Source organism: Coregonus clupeaformis, chromosome 15, assembly GCF_020615455.1.
Source record: "Coregonus clupeaformis isolate EN_2021a chromosome 15, ASM2061545v1, whole genome shotgun sequence".
Taxonomy (NCBI): domain Eukaryota; kingdom Metazoa; phylum Chordata; class Actinopteri; order Salmoniformes; family Salmonidae; genus Coregonus; species Coregonus clupeaformis.
This window is the reverse complement of record NC_059206.1, coordinates 9,195,720-9,219,275: the sequence shown is the minus strand read 5'-3', so window position 1 is coordinate 9,219,275 and position 23,556 is coordinate 9,195,720. Positions and strand designations below refer to the sequence as shown.

At 42.2% G+C, this 23,556-nt stretch overlaps 1 protein-coding gene across 1 annotated transcript in view; it reads right to left on the bottom strand.

Moving 5' to 3' along the window:
• The window catches only part of LOC121583093 (E3 ubiquitin-protein ligase rnf213-alpha-like), a 62,839-nt gene that overhangs the window by 18,224 nt on the left and 21,059 nt on the right, over nucleotides 1-23,556 (bottom strand). The window contains exons 26-44 of the mRNA XM_041899306.2: nucleotides 21,611-21,741; nucleotides 21,364-21,521; nucleotides 19,110-19,316; nucleotides 18,672-18,859; nucleotides 18,114-18,234; nucleotides 17,915-18,012; nucleotides 17,103-17,257; nucleotides 16,708-16,869; nucleotides 16,517-16,619; nucleotides 16,049-16,163; nucleotides 7,596-7,809; nucleotides 6,689-6,858; nucleotides 5,701-5,823; nucleotides 5,474-5,584; nucleotides 5,129-5,371; nucleotides 4,969-5,044; nucleotides 4,654-4,688; nucleotides 4,446-4,546; nucleotides 796-952 (exon numbers count right to left, since the gene is read on the bottom strand). Coding sequence (XP_041755240.2) covers nucleotides 796-952; nucleotides 4,446-4,546; nucleotides 4,654-4,688; nucleotides 4,969-5,044; nucleotides 5,129-5,371; nucleotides 5,474-5,584; nucleotides 5,701-5,823; nucleotides 6,689-6,858; nucleotides 7,596-7,809; nucleotides 16,049-16,163; nucleotides 16,517-16,619; nucleotides 16,708-16,869; nucleotides 17,103-17,257; nucleotides 17,915-18,012; nucleotides 18,114-18,234; nucleotides 18,672-18,859; nucleotides 19,110-19,316; nucleotides 21,364-21,521; nucleotides 21,611-21,741 — 2,668 coding nt within the window. The remainder of the gene's footprint in view (nucleotides 1-795; nucleotides 953-4,445; nucleotides 4,547-4,653; nucleotides 4,689-4,968; nucleotides 5,045-5,128; nucleotides 5,372-5,473; nucleotides 5,585-5,700; nucleotides 5,824-6,688; nucleotides 6,859-7,595; nucleotides 7,810-16,048; nucleotides 16,164-16,516; nucleotides 16,620-16,707; nucleotides 16,870-17,102; nucleotides 17,258-17,914; nucleotides 18,013-18,113; nucleotides 18,235-18,671; nucleotides 18,860-19,109; nucleotides 19,317-21,363; nucleotides 21,522-21,610; nucleotides 21,742-23,556) is intronic.

Here is a 23,556-nt window from a genome sequence, read left to right as displayed (position 1 = left end):
AGCTCCTTATTCACTGAATAGGGTAGGGACTAGCTCCTTATAAACTGAATAGGGTAGGAACTAGCTCCTTATCCACTGAATAGGGTAGGGACTAGCTCCTTCTCCTAGCTCCTTATCCACTGAATACGGTAGGGACTAGCTCCTTATCCACTGAATAGGGTAGGGACTAGCTCCTTCTCCTAGCTCCTTATCCACTGAATAGGGTAGGGACTAGCTCCTTCTCCTAGCTCCTTATCCACTGAATACGGTAGGGACTAGCTCCTTCTCCACTGAATAGGGTAGGGACTAGCTCCTTATCCACTGAATAGGGTAGGGACTAGCTCCTTATCCACTGAATACGGTAGGGACTACGGGAAAGAGCTAGGGGTTTCTGAACGGGCCACTGCCACTAAGGCAGGTGTACTGTAAGAAGCAAATGTCACATCACAGCTAAACAAATCTGCTGGCTATCAACTTAAAGCCAGGGACAATTCCTTCATTGAAGTCTATGGACAAGGAATGATAGAAAAAAAAAAAAGTATCTTCTGTCTCTTTGTCCATAGACTGCTTTCAAAGGTAAGGAAACATATACACATTTGAGTGAACTACCCCTTTAACCACACAAATCCATAGGTCCCTCTGCAGGGATGTTGGTTGAGCATGGCGTTTGCAACGCCAGGGTTGTGGGTTCGTTTCCCACGGGGGCCAGTATGAAAAAAATAATGTATGCACTCACTAACTGTAAGTCGCTCTGGATAAGAACGTCTGCTAAATGACAAAAAAGTAAAAAAAAAATGTGTGTTTGCCGTGTTGTACCTGTGGGTGACTTCTGGTTCCTAGTAGCATGGCCAAGTGGGTGAGAAGCCGGACCAGGTTGAAAGGAACAGCGGACATGTTCTTTGTGTCCTGCATGTCTGGGTGGTCCCTCCGCCCAGGGTCTCCCAGGACGTGGCCAGTCTCAGTACTGTCATCCCTTATGAAAAGACAAGAAAACGTTTTTTTTTTCATTCTTCAGTACTGTGACTCATTAAAAGCCTCACTTGGGAAAATTCCATAGATATTTATGATGTTTTGTGTTTTCCTGAAATGAAAGGTCCTTTGGGGGGAAGGATGTTCGGCACACCTGTGAAATCTGTATCCAAATAGTTTTTGGAATGTCATTTAAAAGTGTAATTTGAAACTTTATAGTGTGCTGTGAAATAGAGTAGAGTTTAGATTAAGAATACAATTTCTTTACATTTACTTCTGGATAATACAAAATATAAAACGTCAATATCTCAAATTACCCCTTTTGATTTTGTTCACTTCTTGACATTGTTCTAAACAATATACTCTACAAGTACATCACATTTCCAGAGTGGGCTCTCTGCTACTTTTCAAAGTTATGATACATTTTATGAGAACCACCAACATTGTGAATGGGAAATTGGATTCAAAGGGAACTCCCTCTGCTGGTGATTCGCTAAAATCCTAAAGGAGGACTGTGATTGGTTATGATGGTGGTTGGCCGACCCTATAATGTCAATTTCTATGAATAAAATGCAGCATATCTTCAAAAGTAAAAGAGAGACCATTTTTTATTATCCATAAATGAATGTAAAGAAATTGTATTCTTAATCTAAACACTACTCATAATTCAGAGCACACAGTAAGGTTTCAAATGACACCAAGATTGGCTTTGTAGCATGTGCAGGGCATAAATGTCACACATTTTCTAACTTGATTGTTTTTTGTGACCAACTTTTTATTTAGTTATTTTCAGAGGGGTGGTTACAGGTACAAAAACAATCAATTAAATGCATACAAAGATAACCCCAACCCATTCCCCCCGTCAGTCCCCATCCACATCCTCCTGGAAACCTTGTTCTATGATCGATTGAGAGATTCAAGGGGCTATCATTGTCAAGTAACATAATAGATGCAAAGCATTGAACATTTAAATTCATGCACTTCAAAATGAATTCTGTAACTTTGCCCCAGAAGCATTTAAGTGCAGGGCACCCCAACATCATATGAAGGAATGTGCCTACCTGATTTAGGGGACACAGTGAACAGTTGGGAGTTGGGGCCAATTGAATAGTAAAACATTTGCTCAGTGTTAAGTGCAGTCTGTGAAAAAATGTAAAATTGATGGTTTCGATTACGGGACACCAAGGTCATATTTTTCCATATTCTGTTCCAGTTAAAGGGTTGTTCACATTCAATTAGATCTGTGGACCATACTTTTTAAATGGCTAGCTAAGAATATGAGCTTTCCAAAAGTTGTTTATATATTGTAGAGATCAGTCCTTTTGGGAGGCAAGATAGTTTATTTATAAATACCATCATTGGATGGTTCGGTAGTTGGGTTTCACAAGGGACTCCATGGTCCAGCATACTGTAGCTGACCTAAGTTGTAAATATAGAAAGAATGAGTTCAAGTTTCAAGTTTTTTAATGTCACGTGCACAAGTACAGTGAAATGCCTTTCTTCCAAGCTCCAAAACCAACAATGCAGTTTTCATCAAGGATCTCTCTGTACTTTGCTCCGTTCATCTTTCCCCCGATCCGCACTAGTCTCCCGGTCCCTGCTGCTGAAAAACAACTCCACAGCATGATGCTGCCACCACCATGTTTCACCGTAGGGATGGTGCCATGTTTCCTCCAGACATGACGCTTGGCATTCAGGCCAAAGAGTTCAATCTTGGTTTCATCAGACCAGAGAATCCTGTTTCTCATGGTCTGAGAGTCCTTTAGGTGCCTTTTGGCAAACTCCAAGCTGGTGGTCATGTGCCTTTTACTGAGGAGTGGCTTCCGTCTGGCCACTCTACCATAAAGGCCTGATTGGTGAAGTGCTGCAGAGATGGTTGTCCTTCTGGAAAGTTCTCCCTTCTCCACAGAGGAACTCTAGAGCCCTGTCAGAGTGACCATCGGGTTCTTGGTCACCTCCCTGATCAAGGCCCTTCTCCCCGATTGGTCAGTTTGGCCGGGCGGCCAGCTCTAGGAATATTCTTGGTGGTTCCAGACTTCTTCCATTTTAGAATGATGGAGGCCACTGTGTTCTTGGGGACCTTCAATGCTGCATATATTTTTTGGTACCCTTCCCCAGATCTGTGCCTCGACACAATCCTGTCTCGGAGCTCTACACAGACAATTCCTTTGACCTCATGGCTTGGTTTTTTCGCTGACATGCACTGTCAACTTTTGGACCTTATATAGACAGGTGTGTGCCTTTCCAAATCATATCCAATCAATAGAATTTACCACAGATGGACTCCAATCAAGTTGTAGAAAAATCTCAAGGATGATCAATGGAAACAGGATGCACATGAGCTCAATTTTGAGTCTCATAGCAAAGGGTCTGAATACTTATGTAAATAAGGTATTTCTAAAAACCTGTTTTCGCTTTGTCATTTTGGGGTAATGTGTGTAGTTTGCTGAGGATTTGTACATATTTATTCCATTTTAGAATAAATAGTAGTATTAGAAAACATTTATTAATAGAATAAATTATCCCTCAAGATTGCTCTGATGTCCAAAAGATTTCAAAAAAAAAATGTCTTGATATGAAACTTTAAAGTTGCATGTATTTGAAAATATCTACATTGGTCAGTCCAAAATTGCTTTTGGAATATTTAACGGAAATACATTTATTTCCTATTACCAAGTCATTTACAGTTGCTATACCTTTAGTTTTCCATGTGGACCAATTTATCGTTGAATTCTGAAAAGCTATCCAAGGATTGTTCCATACGGTTGTGTTGTAAGGGGGTGATATTGGTTCTTGTAGAATACGTTTAATTTTCTTCCATATTGTTATGGCGTTCTTAACTATGAAGTCGTTAATGTTCTTAGCTTTATCCTTTGACAATAGACACGTACAAATATTCTGGGGATGAGTACGTGCATCTTCAATTTTATTTATATATATATTTTTTGCTCCTCTTTACTGTATTTAAGTCTGGAAGGCTCAACTCATCCTCTGATTTATGTGTAAAAGATGTAAAACTTTCCTTTTTATCCTTTTAGTTCTTTTTGCCCATATAAAGTTTGTTACGACCGAGTATACTTTAAAATAATGTCTTTGGTGGGGTAATTGGTATTACCTACAATACATATAAAACCTTTGGGAGCCATGCCATTCTGAAGAGGGTTTTATTCTAACTAAGATTTATGGGAAGATTGATCCATTTAATTAGATCTGCTTTTATATTGTTGAGTAATGGGGTGAAGTTATCTTTATATATTTGTTGTTTGTTGGTCACTTATTAAGCATCCTGAGTATTTGATCGTTTTTGCGGTCAACTTAAAGGATGGCTGTAGATCAGGACTTATTATCTTTCCTCTCGCCATTATTTCGTTTTTTTCCCCCACATTAATTCATATCTTGAAGATTTTAGAGTATTAAAATATTTCATTTCAGATAGATCCCACCCCAAAAAATCATAAATATCTATGGGCCAATCTCGTATAGAATTGCCCACTTACCGGATCGGAGCATCAGTGAAGCCCCGGACAGGATTGTGGTTGCTCCCTCCGATCTCAGCTCCACAGTCCACACAACGGCTCGTCTCCACGGGCCTGCCACACTAAGGTAGGGGTTAGAGAGGAGAGCAGGGGAACATGATTGACGGAAATGTAACTACAGTGATGATAGCCCACACTTCTAATCCAGAATCAACTAAATTCTACATACCTCACCAATGGCGCAAGGGTGACCATTCGGACAATCTGTAGAAGTGAGTAGAATTATTTTTTGGCAAGGAAAAATGGGGGGGTTCTTCATGGGTTCATGGAACAAAAAACGCACCAAAAAAAAACTAGAATGCAAAAAGGTTTAATGAATAACAAAATCTGTGGTGCCTGAAGAAGCCGATAACGGCAGTCATTTTGTTGCCCCTGTTTCTCAGGGACTTTTGAGTTTCGTAACATGCATTTACCCAATTATACCTTTTTTTGCGTTCTAGTTTTAGCCGTTACTTGTTTTCTTATTGACTGAAACAGCACTTACTGTACCACCGCATCTGTCCAATGGCTTGGCGTGCAACTGCAAGCATATCCTCCGGCATGGTGGGTATGAAGGCTCTCTATTATTAACAGTAATAAATACATTTCATTGAGTGATCTATGGTGAAGAACTGCAGACTATAGAGAGCAGAAGGGGAGCCCACCTGCATGTTGGTAGGGACCAGCACCAGCCGCTGGAGGGGCGTCAGTAGGCCCTGGTTCCCACAGAGCAGCACTGCAGACAAGTGGATGGCCAGCTCCACCACCACACGCTGGGCACCAGAGGCCCCAGCCTGGACGGTCAGGGGACCCAGTCGGTTGGCCACCAGGTCCAGGGCGAACTGCCTCTCATTTGGGCTTGCAAGAACCGTTGAGGCCTGGATGAAATCCACCAGTGCTTGACAAAACTAGGAAATAAACCGGAACATTAAACAAAGATGCTGTATGTAGAGATAAGCCGTATATGAGATTACCTTTGCTACAGTATTAGCTCCACGGGCTCTTCTTACCTCAGAGTTCGGACGGAGGTTGTGATTGGCTGCTCTATAGAGACAGGTGACTTCTCTGAACAGAGCCAAAAGCAGGTACACTGTCCTCTTACCTTTTGGACACGTAGAACCCTACACACATACCGGACCAAATAAATAATGCTTATGCTTGTAAACAGAATAGGACAATTATTCAGACAAGTAAAATCACTGACTTCAATTTGCTATCTCTGTGAGCCTTTCAATACCTCACAAGCACAATCTATTTCCTTAATTTTGCCCTCCAGTATTGCTTTGGCAACCACATCTCGGATAGTCTTGTAGCCCTCTCCACACACAAGATACTGGTCAATCTGGCTCCCATCTTGATTCTGAAAGACAGTGAAATGAATGTGGGTGGATGATCTGAGTTCCCCCCCCCCATAAGACATAAAGCACAGAGAATCGGAAAAGCTTTCTAGAAATTCAAATCAGTTAATTACACATGAACAATGTGTTATATAATCAGATGAACAGAGGGCTACCTACAAGGTTTATCTTCTTATAGATAGATCGTTTATATTGTCACATACACCGGAGAGGTGCAGTGAAATGTGTTCTTTTACAGGGTCAGCCATAGTAGTATGATAGGTCCAGTGAAATGTGTTGTTTTACAGGGTCAGCCATAGTACTATGATAGGTGCAGTGTAATGCGTTGTTTTACAGGGTCAGCCATTGTAGTATGATAGGTGCAGTGAAATGTGTTGTTTTACAGGGTCAGCCATAGTAGTATGATAGGTCCAGTGTAATGTGTTGTTTTACAGGGTCAGCCATAGTAGTATGATAGGTGCAGTGAAATGTGTTGTTTTACAGGGTCAGCCATAGTAGTATGATAGGTCCAGTGAAATGTGTTGTTTTACAGGGTCAGCCATAGTAGTATGATAGGTCCAGTGAAATGTGTTGTTTTACAGGGTCAGCCATAGTAGTATGATAGGTCCAGTGAAATGTGTTGTTTTACAGGGTCAGCCATAGTAGTATGATAGGTCCAGTGTAATGTGTTGTTTTACAGGGTCTGCCATAGTAGTATGATAGGTCCAGTGAAATGTGTTATTTTACAGGGTCAGCCATAGTAGTATGATAGGTGCAGTGAAATGTGTTGTTGTACAGGGTCAGCCATAGTAGTATGATAGGTCCAGTGTAATGTGTTGTTTTACAGGGTCAGCCATAGTAGTAGGCGCCCCTGAATATAACCAGTACCTTCTGTAGGACCTCATCTGGGAACAGCCACTGCATATCTGCCACTGTCAGGAAGTTCTGGGCACACTCCACTCCGTGCTGGTTGCAGATCTTACGGATCAGGTAGACCCGATACCAGTCATTCCCACTGCGCTTACACAGTTCTTCCACACTGGTCATGAATTCTTTCTCTGTTGGACCATAATGGGAGAAAAGTGCAACTTACTTGAAAATATAATGTCAATGATACCCAATAGCTGAATGAAAACTCTATAAACCAGATCAATGATACCCAATAGCTGAATGAAAAAAACTCTATATAAACCAGATCAATGATGTAAATCCTCACTGTTTGTATACATCACCAAGCACCAGCCAACCACTCATGATTCAATTGTTAATACCTTCTGTCACGTGAAATTTCAAAACAGATTGGGTAGAGTATGTGATCGCATTACATACACTTACAGTGTACACATTTTTTGACTTAGTCTGCATAACCCTTTACTCCCAAGGATTTTAGTAATAACTAGGTAATTACCAGGTCATCTCGGAAATCTACGGAAACCTTAGGAATTTATACTTAGACTTTATCTGTGTGCCCCCGTTATCTATGAGTGACACGTAGACACGGGCTCATCAAGGGACAGATCCTAAAACAAGTTCACGTTTGTGCAGGTTGAGACAAAAAAAGATACCATAGGCAGCAGAAATGACTGGGTCTGAAAGAATGCTGGCCATGTCATTGACACTATAGACAGTAATGTATGTAGCTAGCATACATTAAACCAGTATACCATGCCTGGAGACAATAAATAACTTTTGGGTTAACCGGTTACAAAAAAAAAAAAAACTACTAAATACAGCATTTGTTATTAATCGCAATGGTTACGTATTCTTTTGGAGAAAAACAATTTGAATTAAGTACCTGTGGCAACCATCCGATGTCTGTCTACCAATAGATTCACGGCCATATCCAGACACATGCGTAACCTGGCCACCTGCTGGAAGCACTGTACAGTGGCCATCTGTCTACATGCAGCGCCTGAGCGCAGGAAGTCACGCAGGAAGTCACTCTCATCCTGTAGGCATTCCTGCTGCTCCACTGTTGTGCGACACTGCATCTTCTCATGCATGGAGTCCTGGGGGAACAACAGGGATGATATCAGACGATATCGGTAAAATAAGTGAGATTATGCCACTATGGGCGACGTTATTCCTTGCGCTAAAAGCTAAAAGAACCTGAGCAATGACGGGTATTTTCGGTTAATATACGCAATTTAACAGACGCTTTTATCCAAAGGGACTTCCAGTCATTTGTGCATTGATTTTTATTAATGGGTGGCCCCAACAGGAATCAAAACCACGACCTGTGGCATTGCAAGCGCCATGCTCTACCAACTGGGCCACACAGGACGGTTTACCTAATAATCCATTATATATTACGCTTTGAACTGGGCTGATGTTGTTGCCTACTTGCCTTAAATACCAATGTGTTTCTTGCTGTGTATTGTATCGGAAAATAAGAACTTGAACTTGATTATCAGTTCTAAATGAACAGGTTTTTATTTGCATGCAAACATTGAGTAATTTATAGCACTGCAGTTGCCAATATACAGTGGGGGAAAAAAAGTATTTAGTCAGCCACCAATTGTGCAAGTTCTCCCACTTAAAAAGATGAGAGAGGCCTGTAATTTTCATCATAGGTACACGTCAACTATGACAGACAAATTGAGAAAAAAAAATCCAGAAAATCACATTGTAGGATTTTTTTATGAATTTATTTGCAAATTATGGTGGAAAATAAGTATCTGGTCACCTACAAACAAGCAAGATTTCTGGCTCTCACAGACCTGTAACTTCTTCTTTAAGAGGCTCCTCTGTCCTCCACTCGTTACCTGTATTAATGGCACCTGTTTGAACTTGTTATCAGTATAAAAGACACCTGTCCACAACCTCAAACAGTCACACTCCAAACTCCACTATGGCCAAGACCAAAGAGCTGTCAAAGGACACCAGAAACAAAATTGTAGACCTGCACCAGGCTGGGAAGTCTGAATCTGCAATAGGTAAGCAGCTTGGTTTGAAGAAATCAACTGTGGGAGCAATTATTAGGAAATGGAAGACATACAAGACCACTGATAATCTCCCTCGATCTGGGGCTCCACGCAAGATCTCACCCCGTGGGGTCAAAATGATCACAAGAACGGTGAGCAAAAATCCCAGAACCACACGGGGGGACCTAGTGAATGACCTGCAGAGAGCTGGGACCAAAGTAACAAAGCCTACCATCAGTAACCGCAGCCAGGGACTCAAATCCTGCGGTGCCAGACGTGTCCCCCTGCTTAAGCCAGTACATGTCCAGGCCCGTCTGAAGTTTGCTAGAGTGCATTTGGATGATCCAGAAGAGGATTGGGAGAATGTCATATGGTCAGATGAAACCAAAATATAACTTTTTGGTAAAAACTCAACTCGTCGTGTTTGGAGGACAAAGAATGCTGAGTTGCATCCAAATAACACCATACCTACTGTGAAGCATGGGGGTGGAAACATCATGCTTTGGGGCTGTTTTTCTGCAAAGGGATCAGGACGACTGATCCGTGTAAAGGAAAGAATGAATGGGGCCATGTATCGTGAGATTTTGAGTGAAAACCTCCTTCCATCAGCAAGGACATTGAAGATGAAACGTGGCTGGGTCTTTCAGCATGACAATGATCCCAAACACACCACCCGGGCAACAAAGGAGTGGCTTCGTAAGAAGCATTTCAAGGTCCTGGAGTGGCCTAGCCAGTCTCCAGATCTCAACCCCATAGAAAATCTTTGGAGGGAGTTGAAAGTCTGTGTTGCCCAGCAACAGCCCCAAAACATCACTGCTCTAGAGGAGATCTGCATGGAGGAATGGGCCAAAATACCAGCAACAGTGTGTGAAAACCTTGTGAAGACTTACAGAAAACGTTTGACCTGTGTCATTGCCAACAAAGGGTATATAACAAAGTATTGAGAAACTTTTGTTATTGACCAAATACTTATTTTCCACCATAATTTGCAAATAAATTCATTAAAAATCCTACAATGTGATTTTCTGGATTTTTTTCCCTCATTTTGTCTGTCATAGTTGACGTGTACCTATGATGAAAACTACAGGCCTCTCTCATCTTTTTAAGTGGGAGAACTTGCACAATTGGTGGCTGACTAAATACTTTTTTTCCCCACGTGTGTTGTTTGGTGAAATGCATCGACCTGGAACATATTTTAAGAATATTGCAATTTGGTGAGCTTCAACTTAAGGCACGAGAATAACTAATTCTCCTGTCCATTTCTGCTCCATTGAGCACATGCTTGTTTCACTTTCTTAAAGATCATGTTCTGTCAACCCTGTGTTTTCTGTTGAATTCTGTTTAGAAAATGTGTTTCGTTGCTATGTCGCTAGTGATCTATCGATCTGAAAAAAAAAGCATGGTTCAAATGGGTTGGATTATCAGAGGTTAGTGGAGTGGTACTATGGGAATATCCATAAAAACAATTTAGTACCAGGTGCTGGATTAGAGAGGATAATGTAGAACAAAAAGATGTAGCTGCACATTGGTACATGCTCCTAAAGTATAGCTTAACTGGACTTAACGTTTCGTCCCCAAACTGGATCTTTGTCAGGACACACTCCTGCAAACGTACTTGGTTTGTCCTGACAAAGACCCAGCTAGGGGTCAAAACATTGTCTGATTAAACTATACTATTTACAGTACCCGTCAACAGTTTGGACACACCTACTCATTCAAGGGTTTTTCTTTATTTTCACTATTTTCTACATTGTAGAATAATAGTGAAGACAATCAAACTATGAAATAACACATATGGAATCATGTAGTAACCAAAAAAGTGTTAAACAAATCAAAATATATTTTATATTTGAGATTCTTCAAATAGCCACCCTTTGCCTTGATGACAGCTTTGCACACTCTTGGCATTCTCTCAACCAGCTTCATGAGGTAGTCACCTGGAATGCATTTCAATTAACAGGTGTGCCTTGTTAAAAGTTAATTTGTGGAATTTCTTTCCTTCTTAATGCGTTTGAGCCAATCAGTTGTGTTGTGACAAGGTAGGGTTGGTGTACAGAAGATAGCCCTATTTGGTAAAAGACCAAGTCCATATTATGGCAAGAACAGCTCAAATAAGCAAAGAGAAACAACAGTCCATCATTACCTTAAGACATGAAGGTCAGTCAATGCGGAAAATTTGAACTTTGAACGTTTCTTCAAGTGCAGTCGCAAAAACCATCAAGCGCTATGATGAAACTGGCTCTCATAAGGATCGCCACAGGAATGGAAGACACAGAGTTACCTCTGCTGCAGAGGATAAGTTCATTAGAGTTAACTGCACCTCAGATTGCAGCCCAAATAAATGCTTCACATAGTGCTATTTTGTTAGTTTTTTCGCATTGTTTGTAACTTATTTTGTACATAAAGTTGCTGCTACGGTCTCTTATGACCCAAAGGAGCTTCTGGACATCAGAACAGCGATTACTCACCTCGCACTGGACAAAGATTTTTTCTTCAATGACATTAAAAACTGTAATATCTTATGTTTCACGAGTCGTGGCTGAACAACGACACGGATAATATAGAGCTGGCTGGGTTTTCCGTGCATCGGCAGGACAGAGCAGCTATGTCTGGTAAGACGAGGGGCAGGGGTGTGTGTCTATTTGTCAATAACAGCTGGTGCACGATGTCTAATATTAAAGAAGTCTCGAGGTATTGCTCACCTGAGGTAGAGTACCTTATGATAAGCTGTAGACAATGACGAGAGCTCAGCATTCAACACCATAGTACCCTCCAAGCTCATCATTAAGCTCGAGGCCCTGGGTCCTGAACAGGTTTTGCTCCCCTGAGGTAGAGTACCTTATGATAAACTGTAGACAATGACGAGACAGCGGAGATGATTGTGGACTTCAGGAAACAGCAGATGGTGCACCCCCCTATCCACATCGATGGGACCGCAGTGGAGAAGGTGGAAAGCTTCAAGTTCCTTGGCATACACATCACTGACAAACTGAAATGGTCCACCCACGCAGACAGTGTGGTGAAGAAGGTGCAACAGAGCCTCTTCAACCTCAGGAGGCTAAAGAAATTTGGCTTGGCACCTAAAACCCTCACAAACTTTTACAGACGCACAATTGAGAGCATCCTGTCCGGCTGTATCACTACCTGGTACAGCAACTGCACCACCCGCAACCACAGGGCTCTCCAGAGGGTGGTGCGGTCTGCACAACGCATTACCGGGGGCAAACTACCCGCCCTCTAGGACACCTACAGCACCTGACGTCACAGGAAGGCCAAAAAGATAATCAAGGACATCAACCACCCGAGCCACTGCCTGTTCACCTTGCTATCATCCAGAAGGCGAGGTCAGTACAGGTGTATCAAAGCTGGGACCGAGAGACTGAAAAACAGCTTCTATCTCAAGGCCATCAGACTGTTAAACAGCCATCACTAGCACATTAGAGGCTGCTGCCTATAGACATAGTCTAGAAATCACTGGCCACTTTAAGAAATGGAACACTAGCCACTTTAATAATGTTTACATATCTTGCATTACTCATCTCATATGTATATACTGTATTCTAGAATATTCTACTGTATCTTATTCCATGCCGCTCTGTCATTGCTTGTCCATTATTGTATATATTCTAAATTCATTCCTTACTTAGATTTGTGTGTATTGGGTATATGCTGTGAAATTGTTAGATATTACTTGTTAGATATTACTGCACTGTCGGAGCTAGAAGCGCAAGCATTTCGCTACACCCGCAATAACATCTGCTAAACACATGAATGTGACCTATAAAATGTGATTTGATTTGATTAGACCACACTATCTACCAAGAGTTCTCATCTATATTATTCGTAGCCGTCTATTTACCACCACAAACCGATGCTGGCACTAAGACCGCACTCAACGAGCTGTATAAGGCCATAAGCAAACAAGAAAATGCTCATCCAGGAGTGGCGCTCCTAGTGGCCGGGGACTTTAATGCAGGCAAACTTAAATCCATTTTACCTCATTTCTACCAGCATGTCATATGTGCAACCAGAGGGGAAAAAACTCTAGATCACCTTTACTCCACACACAGAGACGCATACAAAGCTCTCCATCGCCCTCCATTTGGCAAATCTGACCATAATTCTATCCTCCTGATTCCTGCTTACAAGCAAAAACTAAAGCAGGAAATACCAGTGACTCGCTCAATACGGAAGTGGTCAGATGACGCGGATGCTATGCTAAAGGACTGTTTTGCTAGCACAGACTGTTTTGCTAGCACAGACTGGAATATGTTCTGTGATTCATCCAATGGCATTGAGGAGTATACCACCTCAATCACTGGCTTCATCAATAAGTGCATCGAAGACGTCATCCCCACAGTGACCGTACGTACATATCCCAACCAGAAGCCATGGATTACAGGCAACACCCGCACCGAGCTAAACGCTAGAGCTGCTGCTTTCAAGGAGCGGGACACTAATCCGGACGCTTATAAGAAATCCTGCTATGCCTTCAGACGAACCATCAAACAGGCAAAGCTTCAATACAGGACTAAGATTGAATCCTACTACACCGGCTCTGACACTCGTCGGATGTGGCAGGGCTTTCAAACTATTGGGGACTACAATGGGAAACCCAGCCGCGAGCTGCCCAGTGACGCAAGCCTACCAGACGAGCGAAATGCCTTTTATGCTCGCTTTGAGGCAAGCAACACTGAAGCATGCATGAGAGCACCAGCTGTTCCGGACAACTGTATGATCATGCTCTTCGTAGCCGATGTGAGTAAGATCTTTAAACAGGTCAACATTTTTACAGACCGAGTACCAGGGCTTGTACTCAGAGCATGCACGGACCAACTGGCAAGTGTCTTCACTGACATTTTCAACCTCTCCCTGACCGAGTCTGTAACACCTACATGTTTCAAGCAGACCACCATAGTCCCTGTGCACAAGAATGCGAAGGTTGCCTGCCTAAATAACTACCGCCCCTTAGCACTCACATTGGTAGCCATGAAGTGCTTTGAAAGGCTGGTCATGGCTCACATCAATACCATCATCCCGGAAATCCTCGACCCACTCCAAATTGCATACCGCCCCAACAGATCCACAGATGATGCAATCTCAATCGCACTCCACACTGCCCTTTCCCACCTGGACAAAAGGAACACCTATGTGAGAATGCTATTCATTGACTACAGCTCAGCGTTCAACACCATAGTGCCCACAAAGCTCATCACTAAGCTAAGGGCCCTGGGACTAAACACCTCCCTCTGCAACTGGATCCTGGACTTCCTGACGGGCCGCCCCCAGGTGGTAAGAGTAGGTAACTACACATCTGGCACCCTGATCCTCAACACAGGGGCCCCTCAGGGGTGTGTGCTTAGTCCCCTCCTGTACTCTCTGTTCACCCACGACTGCGTGGCCACGCATGACTCCAACACCATCATTAAGTTTGCTGACGACACAACAGTGGTAGGCCTGATCACCGACAACGATGGACAGCCTATAGGAAGGAGGTCAGAGACCTGGCAGTGTGGTGCCAGGACAATGTTATGATGAGTTTCTCGGGTATTCAAGTAATCAAGGATGTAAGAATTTACTTAGACATTCTGTGGAGATTTTATACCAAGTATTTATTGGATCACGAGCTTGTGGGTTCATCTAACAAACGGACATAGCTCTGCCCTTTGTCAGTTGAACTGCCCACACACACAAATCTCACAGCTTTTGGTTATCCTTCCTTTCACATACATCTGGCAACCATCATAGGCACTACCTTTCTCTGTTGTTATTACCCTTTGCCCCAAGTCATTATATCCTGTCCATCAATCATACTACCATAAACATCACTAATCTTCTTTGACATAAGGAATGTAGACTTCATGGCCCCAAACCAACTACCTCGGTCCTCACAATACTATGCCCTAACATCACTACAGACAACAACCTCTCCCTCAATGCGAGCAAGACAAAGGAGATGATCGTGGACTACAGGAAAAGGAGGGCTGAACAGGCCCCCATTAACATCAACGGGACTATAGTGGAGCAGGTCGAGAGTTTCAAGTTCCTTGGTGTCCACATCACCAACAAACTATCACGGTCCAAACACACCAAGACCGTCGTGAAGAGGGCACGACAACACCTTTTCCCACTCAGGAGACTGGTATGGGAACTGCCCGGCATCCAACCGCAAGGCACTACAGAGGGTAGTGCGTACGGCCCAATACATCACTGGGGCCAAGCTTCCTGCCATCCAGGACCTATATACTAGGCGGTGTCAGAGGAAGGCCCAAAGAATTGTCAAACGCTCCAGTCACCCAAGTCATAGACTGTTCTCTCTGCTACCTGCACGGCAAGCGGTATCGGAGCGCCAAGTCTAGGTCCAAAAGGCTCCTTAACAGCTTCTACCCCTAAGCCATAAGACTGCTGAACAATTAATCAAATGGCCACCCAGACTATTTACATTGAACCCCCCCTTTTGTTTTTACACTGCTGCTACTCGCTGTTTTTTACACTGCTGCTACGCTCTGTTTATTATCTATGCATAGTCACTTTACCCCTACCTACATGTACAAATGACCTCGACTAACCTGTACCCCCGCACATTGACTCGGTACCGGTACCCCCTGTATATAGCCTCGTTATTGTTATGTAATTTTATTGTGTTACTTTTTATTTAATTTTTTACTTTAGTTTATTTAGTAAATATTTTCTTAACTCTATTTCTTGAACTGCATTGTTGGTTAAGGGCTTGTAAGTAAGCATTTCACGGTAAGGTCTACACCTGTTGTATTCGGCGCATGTGACAAATAACATTTGATTTGATTTGAATTAGTTTTGTTTCTAAAGCGACTTTGAGGTTCTGATTGTAATGAAAAGCACTATATAAAATACATCTCTTATTCTTTATTTATAACCGGATTTAAACAATGTACTGTATTGCTCCTCCAGATTTGCGATGTAGTTGGTCTTATTGACCTTCATTCAGTTCATAATTAGCTGATTTGTATTATGCCAAAATTAAATTATTATGCCCAAGCATCTCGGCAAAATGATTGCTTGAGAAATTGTGATTTTGCCCAAAAATTATATTGTGGTTTCTTTTTTGCACATTTTAATTAAAAAAACAATTATTGTAAGTGACTTCATCGTTATATGATTTGATGTAGAAGTTAAGACTGACCCTTTTTAAATAAAAACAATTACCCCCACCATCCACTGTTTGGGAACGTTTGTACTATTCAATGGCTCTTACATTTGATCAACAGTGCCTAATAATCTTCACATTCGCAATCAGATAAATGCTGACTTCTATTGCAAATTTAATGTGAAATTGTGTTCATACCTCCATGCAGTTTATGTATAAGGAATAAAGTTCTGTTTTTCTTGATTCCTCCAAGATATCACTCTGCTCAACTTCTGTCAGATGCTGCTGCAGGTGACCTTTGACATCATCAAAGCTTGAAGACAAGCACACAAAAAACAATTCAATAAACATTTTGGGGTATCTTGATAAACTTAACCCCATGAAATAAAGAGTAGACAACCACCTGTAACTCACCTGTACTTAGTAACTCACCTGTACTTAGTAACTCACCTGTACTTAATAACTCACCTGTACTTAGTAACTCACCTGTACTTAATAACTCACCTGTACTTAATAACTCACCTGTACTTAATAACTCACCTGTACTTAGTAACTCACCTGTACTTAGTAACTCACCTGTACTTAATAACTCACCTGTACTTAATAACTCACCTGTACTTAATAACTCACCTGTACTTAATAACTCACCTGTACTTAGTAACTCACCTGTACTTGAGCAGGAGTTTGAGCACTACTGACCAAACCATTGGACTTCTGTCCACATCAACACCAAAGGGAGAGATTGCCTTGGTTTGTCTGCGAAAAGGTCCTGGCCAAGAAAATGGTGGTAAGAAATAAAACACAAACTCACATTCCTATATCATGCTGATACAAGGTGTCAGACAGCAGGAGGGTACCTGTGATATTGAGGGCAGACTGAGCCTCCACCATGAGTAAGTTCAGCAGGTGGAAGAGCAGGAGGAGGAGTTTGATGAATAACAACCAAACCGAACCAATGAACCACTGGATGTTGTCCACAGACTGATCAAACCGAGAGTGCCTCTGAATCTGTCTATGTTCTGGCCAAGACGGAAACAAAACACACACACACACACACATCAGATTCGAGAAACACTGAAGGGACACAATGGCCTGTCCAAAAACAAAGCCTTTCTGGGTTCGAAGATCTGATTAAATTTGTAGAACTTTTGCGATACTGTTTACACTTATCCCGTTCTTTCAAGATCCGCAATAAAAAAAACAAAAAAATAGAATTTAGGGGTTGTTTTTGCCCGGGACAATCCGAGGGTACCTCTGATGATAGGACTAGATTGAGCCTCCACTGTGAGGAAAGACAACAGGTGGAGGATGATGGTCGTACAGGGCGGAGAGTTGTCCTTGAAGCACACCATAGAGACCAGGTCAATAAAGAAAGCACTGCACTTCTTCTTGAACTGCTTGGCATTCCTGCAAAATAAAACAATGAAAAAAAGACAGGGTTGTCCCAATTTCCATTTCAGTTCAGGATAAACCGAAAGTCCAAGTCGTGAAGAGCGCCATTTTTCATTTTATAAACTGGTACTTCAATTCTGAATTACCTTATTGATGTCAGCAATAGCCAATCACCCATTATCAAGCTACATCTGTGTTAGCCAATGTGTGCTAGCGCCAGAGAATCTTGAAAATCAATTGAATTACTAAGATGTACATAATATGCCATTTAGCAGACGCTTTTATCCAAAGAGACTTACAGTCATGCGTGCATACATTTTTGTGTATGGGTGGTCCCGGGGATCGAACCCACTACCTTGGTGTTACAAGCGCCGTGCTCTACCAGCTGAGCTACAGAGGACCACATACATAAGAACATTCCACTCTCCCATATACTTCTGTCTAAATCTACCTTGTACAGCACTCACAGGATTTACAGGAAGTAATCGGATTGCTTGATTCATCTTGACTTTCAAGCTTCTCTTGACGCTACCACACAGTGATTTGCATGGATATAGCGTGATAATTGGCGTTATGGTAATGAATTTAGAATTGTCAACGGTAAATCAAGCAGAATTTGACTAGCTGAAATGTAACCTTAATGATTTAATAAATCAACATGAGTGTCCCCACCATCTGTTTTCAACTGCTTCTTCTCTGCAGGCCTTAAGTATATTGAGCACTTCCTCAAACGCCTGCTTAATTTTAAGGTCTGCATCCCTCTCCAGTACCTTTTAATTAATTAAAGAGTAGAAAAATGCAATTTTTTGTGTTATACAACTTCACTACATTAGATGAAATATAACAGAGGAGGAGATAAGATGAATCTCACGTGACATAACCGTCGCACGGACGCTAAAACCAAAGGCTTCAGCCTCCTGTCCACTTTCTCGACACCCAGCAACAAGTGCTCCACAAATAGAGACAGGACAAAGATGCGGTTCCATCTGCTCCTACAGGGACCATGAAAGAACAACTCATGTCGTAGCAGCAACTAAGGAATTGAATGTACATGTACTGTAATGTGACTTTTTACATGTACGGAACAGTAGTTAACAGTTACTTATATCAATAGTATAAATGCAATAGAAGGTAGGTTTACATGTTTGTGTACAGCATAATGTCCTATGGGATTAAATATAATACATATTTTAAATATAATATAAATACTGTATTTACATTTACGTCATTTAGCAGACGCTCTTATCCAGAGCGACTTACAAATTGTATTTCAAATGTATAGTAGGTGTAGTGTGTCATTCTCACTGTTAATCCTGTTTGTAATGTGTAATAATGGATATGATGTGTTGTTTGTGTCATTTATCTAAGGGCAAATGTTTCATCTTCGGATGGACAATCGTTAATTATATTCTAATCCCATTGAACTCACTGGACTCTGCAGACCATGGACTTGCTTCTCTCCCCACAGTGCCTACGACTCTCCTCAGAGCAGACCAGCTCTATGGGCACCTGGAGCCTCTTGACCTGCCTGAGCCAGTCTAGCCGCTGGGCGTCTGTGTCCAGAGCCTGGGGCTCCAGGTATTCCACGCAGGCCATTGCCGCGTGCACATCGAGGACCTGGGGAGCAGTGAGGGATAGAGGATAGTGTTGAGAAAAAAAAACACCCTTGAGATATACTTGCATAAACTCACAACATCATGTTCATTATTTGAGCAACTATTGATGTCCTTTATGCAAACATTGACCGTGAAGAATAAGAGTTGCATATGCAAAGAGACAGGCTTTTTTTCCTCTCTTACTTTTCCGTACATTTATATCAATTGGGCCCTTTTTCTTTTTACGCAAGGATTTACACCCAACTACTCACCAGCTCCATCCCCTCTCTGGTTTGTGTGTTCTCCAGGAGGCCCTGGCCCACTCGGGGGATGCTGATCATTCTGGAGAAGTTCTGTAAGCGGTTCTTAAACTCGCTGTAGGCAGCATGGACCCAGGGCAGAGAGGTCAACTCCGTCCAAACAGCATCATGACGTAGTCGGAGCTCGTTCACACAACAGGTCAAGGCGCCACAAAGGAGCTACATTGTTGCGCGCGCACACAACACACACACACACACACACACACACACACACACACACACACACACACACACACACACACACACACACACCTCAAGATATTACACATCCCACTGACAACCTGGAATGAACTTTGGAAAAATAATCATCAGTGCTAAATCATGGCCTCCACTCCAAAAAATTATAAATATATACAGTGGGGAGAACAAGTATTTGATACACTGCCGATTTTGCAGGTTTTCCTACTTACAAAGCATGTAGAGGTCTGTAATTTTTATCATAGGTACACTTCAACTGTGAGAGACGGAATCTAAAACAAAAATCCAGAAAATCACATTGTATGATTTTTAAGTAATTAATTTGCATTTTAGTGCGTGACATAAGTATTTGATCACCTACCAACCAGTAAGAATTCCGGCTCTCACAGACCTGTTAGTTTTTCTTTAAGAAGCCCTGCTGTTCTCCACTCATTACCTGTATTAACTGCACCTGTTTGAACTCGTTACCTGTATAAAATACACCTGTCCACACACTCAATCAAACAGACTCCAACCTCTCCACAATGGCCAAGACCAGAGAGCTGTGTAAGGACATCAGGGTTAAAATTGTAGACCTGCAAAAGGCTGGGATGGGCTACAGGACAATAGGCAAGCAGCTTGGTGAGAAGGCAACAACTGTTGGCGCAATTATTAGAAAATGGAAGAAGTTCAAGATGACGGTCAATCAACCTCGGTCTGGGGCGCCATGCAAGATCTCACCTCGTGGGGCATCAATGATCATGAGGAAGGTGAGGGATCAGCCCAGAACTACACGGCAGGACCTGGTCAATGACCTGAAGAGAGCTGGGACCACAGTCTCAAAGAAAACCATTAGTAACACACTACGCCGTCATGGATTAAAATCCTGCAGCGCACGCAAGGTCCCCCCTGCTCAAGCCAGCGCATGTCCAGGCCCGTCTGAAGTTTGCCAATGACCATCTGGATGATCCAGAGGAGGAATGGGAGAAGGTCATGTGGTCTGATGAGACAAAAATAGAGCTTTTTGGTCTAAACTCCACTCGCCGTGTTTGGAGGAAGAAGAAGGATGAGTACAACCCCAAGAACACCATCCCAACCGTGAAGCATGGGAGGTGGAAACATCATTCTTTGGGGATGCTTTTCTGCAAAGGGGGACAGGACGGCTGCACCGTATTGAGGGGGAGGATGGATGGGGCCATGTATCGCGAGATCTTGGCCAACAACCTCCTTCCCTCAGTAAGAGCATTGAAGATGGGTCGTGGCTGGGTCTTCCAGCATGACAACGACCCGAAACACACAGCCAGGGCAACTAAGGAGTGGCTCCGTAAGAAGCATCTCAAGGTCCTGGAGTGGCCTAGCCAGTCTCCAGACCTGAACCCAATAGAAAATCTTTGGAGGGAGCTGAAAGTCCGTATTGCCCAGCGACAGCCCCAAAACATCACTGCTCTAGAGGAGATCTGCATGGAGGAATGGGCCAAAATACCAGCAACAGTTTGTGAAAACCTTGTGAAGACTTACAGAAAACGTTTGACCTGTGTCATTGCCAACAAAGGGTATATAACAAAGTATTGAGAAACTTTTGTTATTGACCAAATACTTATTTTCCACCATAATTTGCAAATAAATTCATAAAAAATCCTACAATGTGATTTTCTGGATTTTTTTTCCTCATTTTGTCTGTCATAGTTGACGTGTACCTATGATGAAAATTACAGGCCTCTCTCATCTTTTTAAGTGGGAGAACTTGCACAATTGGTGGCTGACTAAATACTTTTTTCCCCCACTGTATATGTCATTGCATGGGGCCCCCATTCACTTTGGTATACCTTTTAGGTCACTCCAATAGCATAAGCAATGACAACATTTGTAGAATTTCAGGAAACTAGCTTTAAAACTGTAAAATGTCCCCCACCCCACCCCACAACCTCACCCCCTCCCTCTACGCTAACATTGCCACCCGCTGCTGAAAAATATCATAGGGGAAACACTGACTCATGGTGAATGTGAAAAAAAGAAAAAAAAATCAAACCTGTTTGTCCTCTTCACAAGTCACATTCATGGTCATGGTAATGAAATCCTGCAGGTATCTGTGGAAAAGCTCTGTCTGCATCTCCTTGTCCGCCGTTGCAATGTAGCGGCCCAGAGGAGTCTTCCCGAAAAACACCTCAAACTGCCTCTGAGTTTGGCCTGTCAAAACGATAGGGAAACAAAATAACTGTGACAGTGCAATACATAGGTTACACTATGACCCCCCCGGATATGTTATGATCTACTACCTTCATGTTGTAGAGCATAAATCCAAAGTTCATCCAGGTAGTCCTTGATCTTCCAGCTGAAGGGCATGATACAGCTGATATTCTTGTCTATTGGGATGTTATTCTGGACCAGGATGGTCTTAGACGCAGAACTGGGACAAGGGGAGGGTGATTTACAATGGAATTAAATAATACGCAGGGCAGGGAGTCATTTCCAAAAATAGTCGATTCCCCGATTCCTAACAGTAGTGGGAATCAGAATCGACTCCTTCACGAGGAATCGATTATTTTTCATAGAAATTGATTCCTGCCACTTTAAAAATGGTACTTTCTATCAAATTTCAGGTTTTGTGATTATTATAATAATTTTTTTGTTGGTTTTGTGCAATTTTGATGATGGCATATGCTTTAGGTAGAAATTGTATATCTTCAATCCAAATCTGAATTGCTTTTGCTATAAATAACAAATACATATTATTATACTTGTGTGAACGTGTTTGTACCTCTTGGAATCGATTTCCAAATCCAGGAACATAGAATCGCTTAAATATTTCTGGATATTAACAACCCTAAGAATAGGGTACTGACTTGGTGCCAGTCTGAATCCGTTTTAGCAGGAATAGAACAAGCAGAGAGGCTAATGCACTGTGTCATGCATTCCAGAGTTGGGATCAATTCCATTTCAATTCAGAAAGTAAACCAAATTCCAATTCAAAACTTTCCTCATTACTATCACCACAATGGGAACGAGAAGGAATGCGCATGCTCGCACACGGAAAACATATCGCTCGAGTTCAACAAAATGGGAATATAACGTTTCGGATAAAGTTAGGAATGACACAATTTCATGTGTACAACATCTAAAAAGACCTGCATCACTATACTGAGAGTGTTGCGGTTTCTAAAAGGACATATTTTGGTGATTTAGGAGCCTTTTAGGAGCCTTTTAGGAGCCTTTTAGCCCCCATACTGCAAAACAAGCCTGAGGAAGTCTATCGCTGGTGGGGTAAGTTTCTCAAAATCAAGTGATATTTTATTTTTAAGTGTCTGGACACCTGGTAAAAATAATATAAAAATTACAGTACCAGTCAAACCTTTGGACACACCTACTCATTCAAGGGTTTTTCTTTATTTTTTACTATTTTCTACATTGTAGAATAATAGTGAAGACATCAAAACTATGAAATAACACATATGGAATCATGTAGTAACCAAAAAAAGTGTTAAACAAATCAAATGTATATTTATATTTCATTCTTCAAAGTAGCCACCCTTTGCCTTGATGACAGCTTTGCATACTCTTGGCATTCTCTCAACCAGCTTCACCTGGAATGCTTTTCCAATAGTTTTGAAGGAGTTCCCACATATGCTGAGCACTTGTTGGCTGCTTTTCCTTCAATCTGCGGTCCGACTTATCCCAAACCATCTCAATTAGGTTGAGGTCGGGTGATTGTGGAGGCCAGGTCATCTGATGCAGCACTCCATCACTCTCCTTCTTGGTCAAATAGCTCTTACACAGCCAGGAGGTATGTTGGGTCATTGTCCTGTTGAAAAACAAATGATAGTCCCACTAAGCGCAAACCAGATGGGATGGCGTATCGCTGCAGAATGCTGTGGTAGCCATGCTAGTTAAGTGTGCCTTGAATTCTAAATAAATCACAAACAAGGTCACCAGCAAAGCACTCCCACATCATCACACCTCCTCCTCCATTCTTCACGGTGGGAACTACACATGCGGAGATCATCCGTTCATCTACACTGCGTCTCACAAAGACACGGCGGTTGAAACCAAAAATCTCCAATTTGGACTCCAGACCAAAGGACACATTTCCACCGGTCTAATGTCCATTGCTTCTGATTCTTGGCCCAAGCAAGTCTCTTCTTCTTATTGGTGTCCTTTAGTAGTGGTTTCTTTGCAGCAATTTGACCATGAAGGCCTGATTCACGCAGTCTCCTCTGAACAGTTG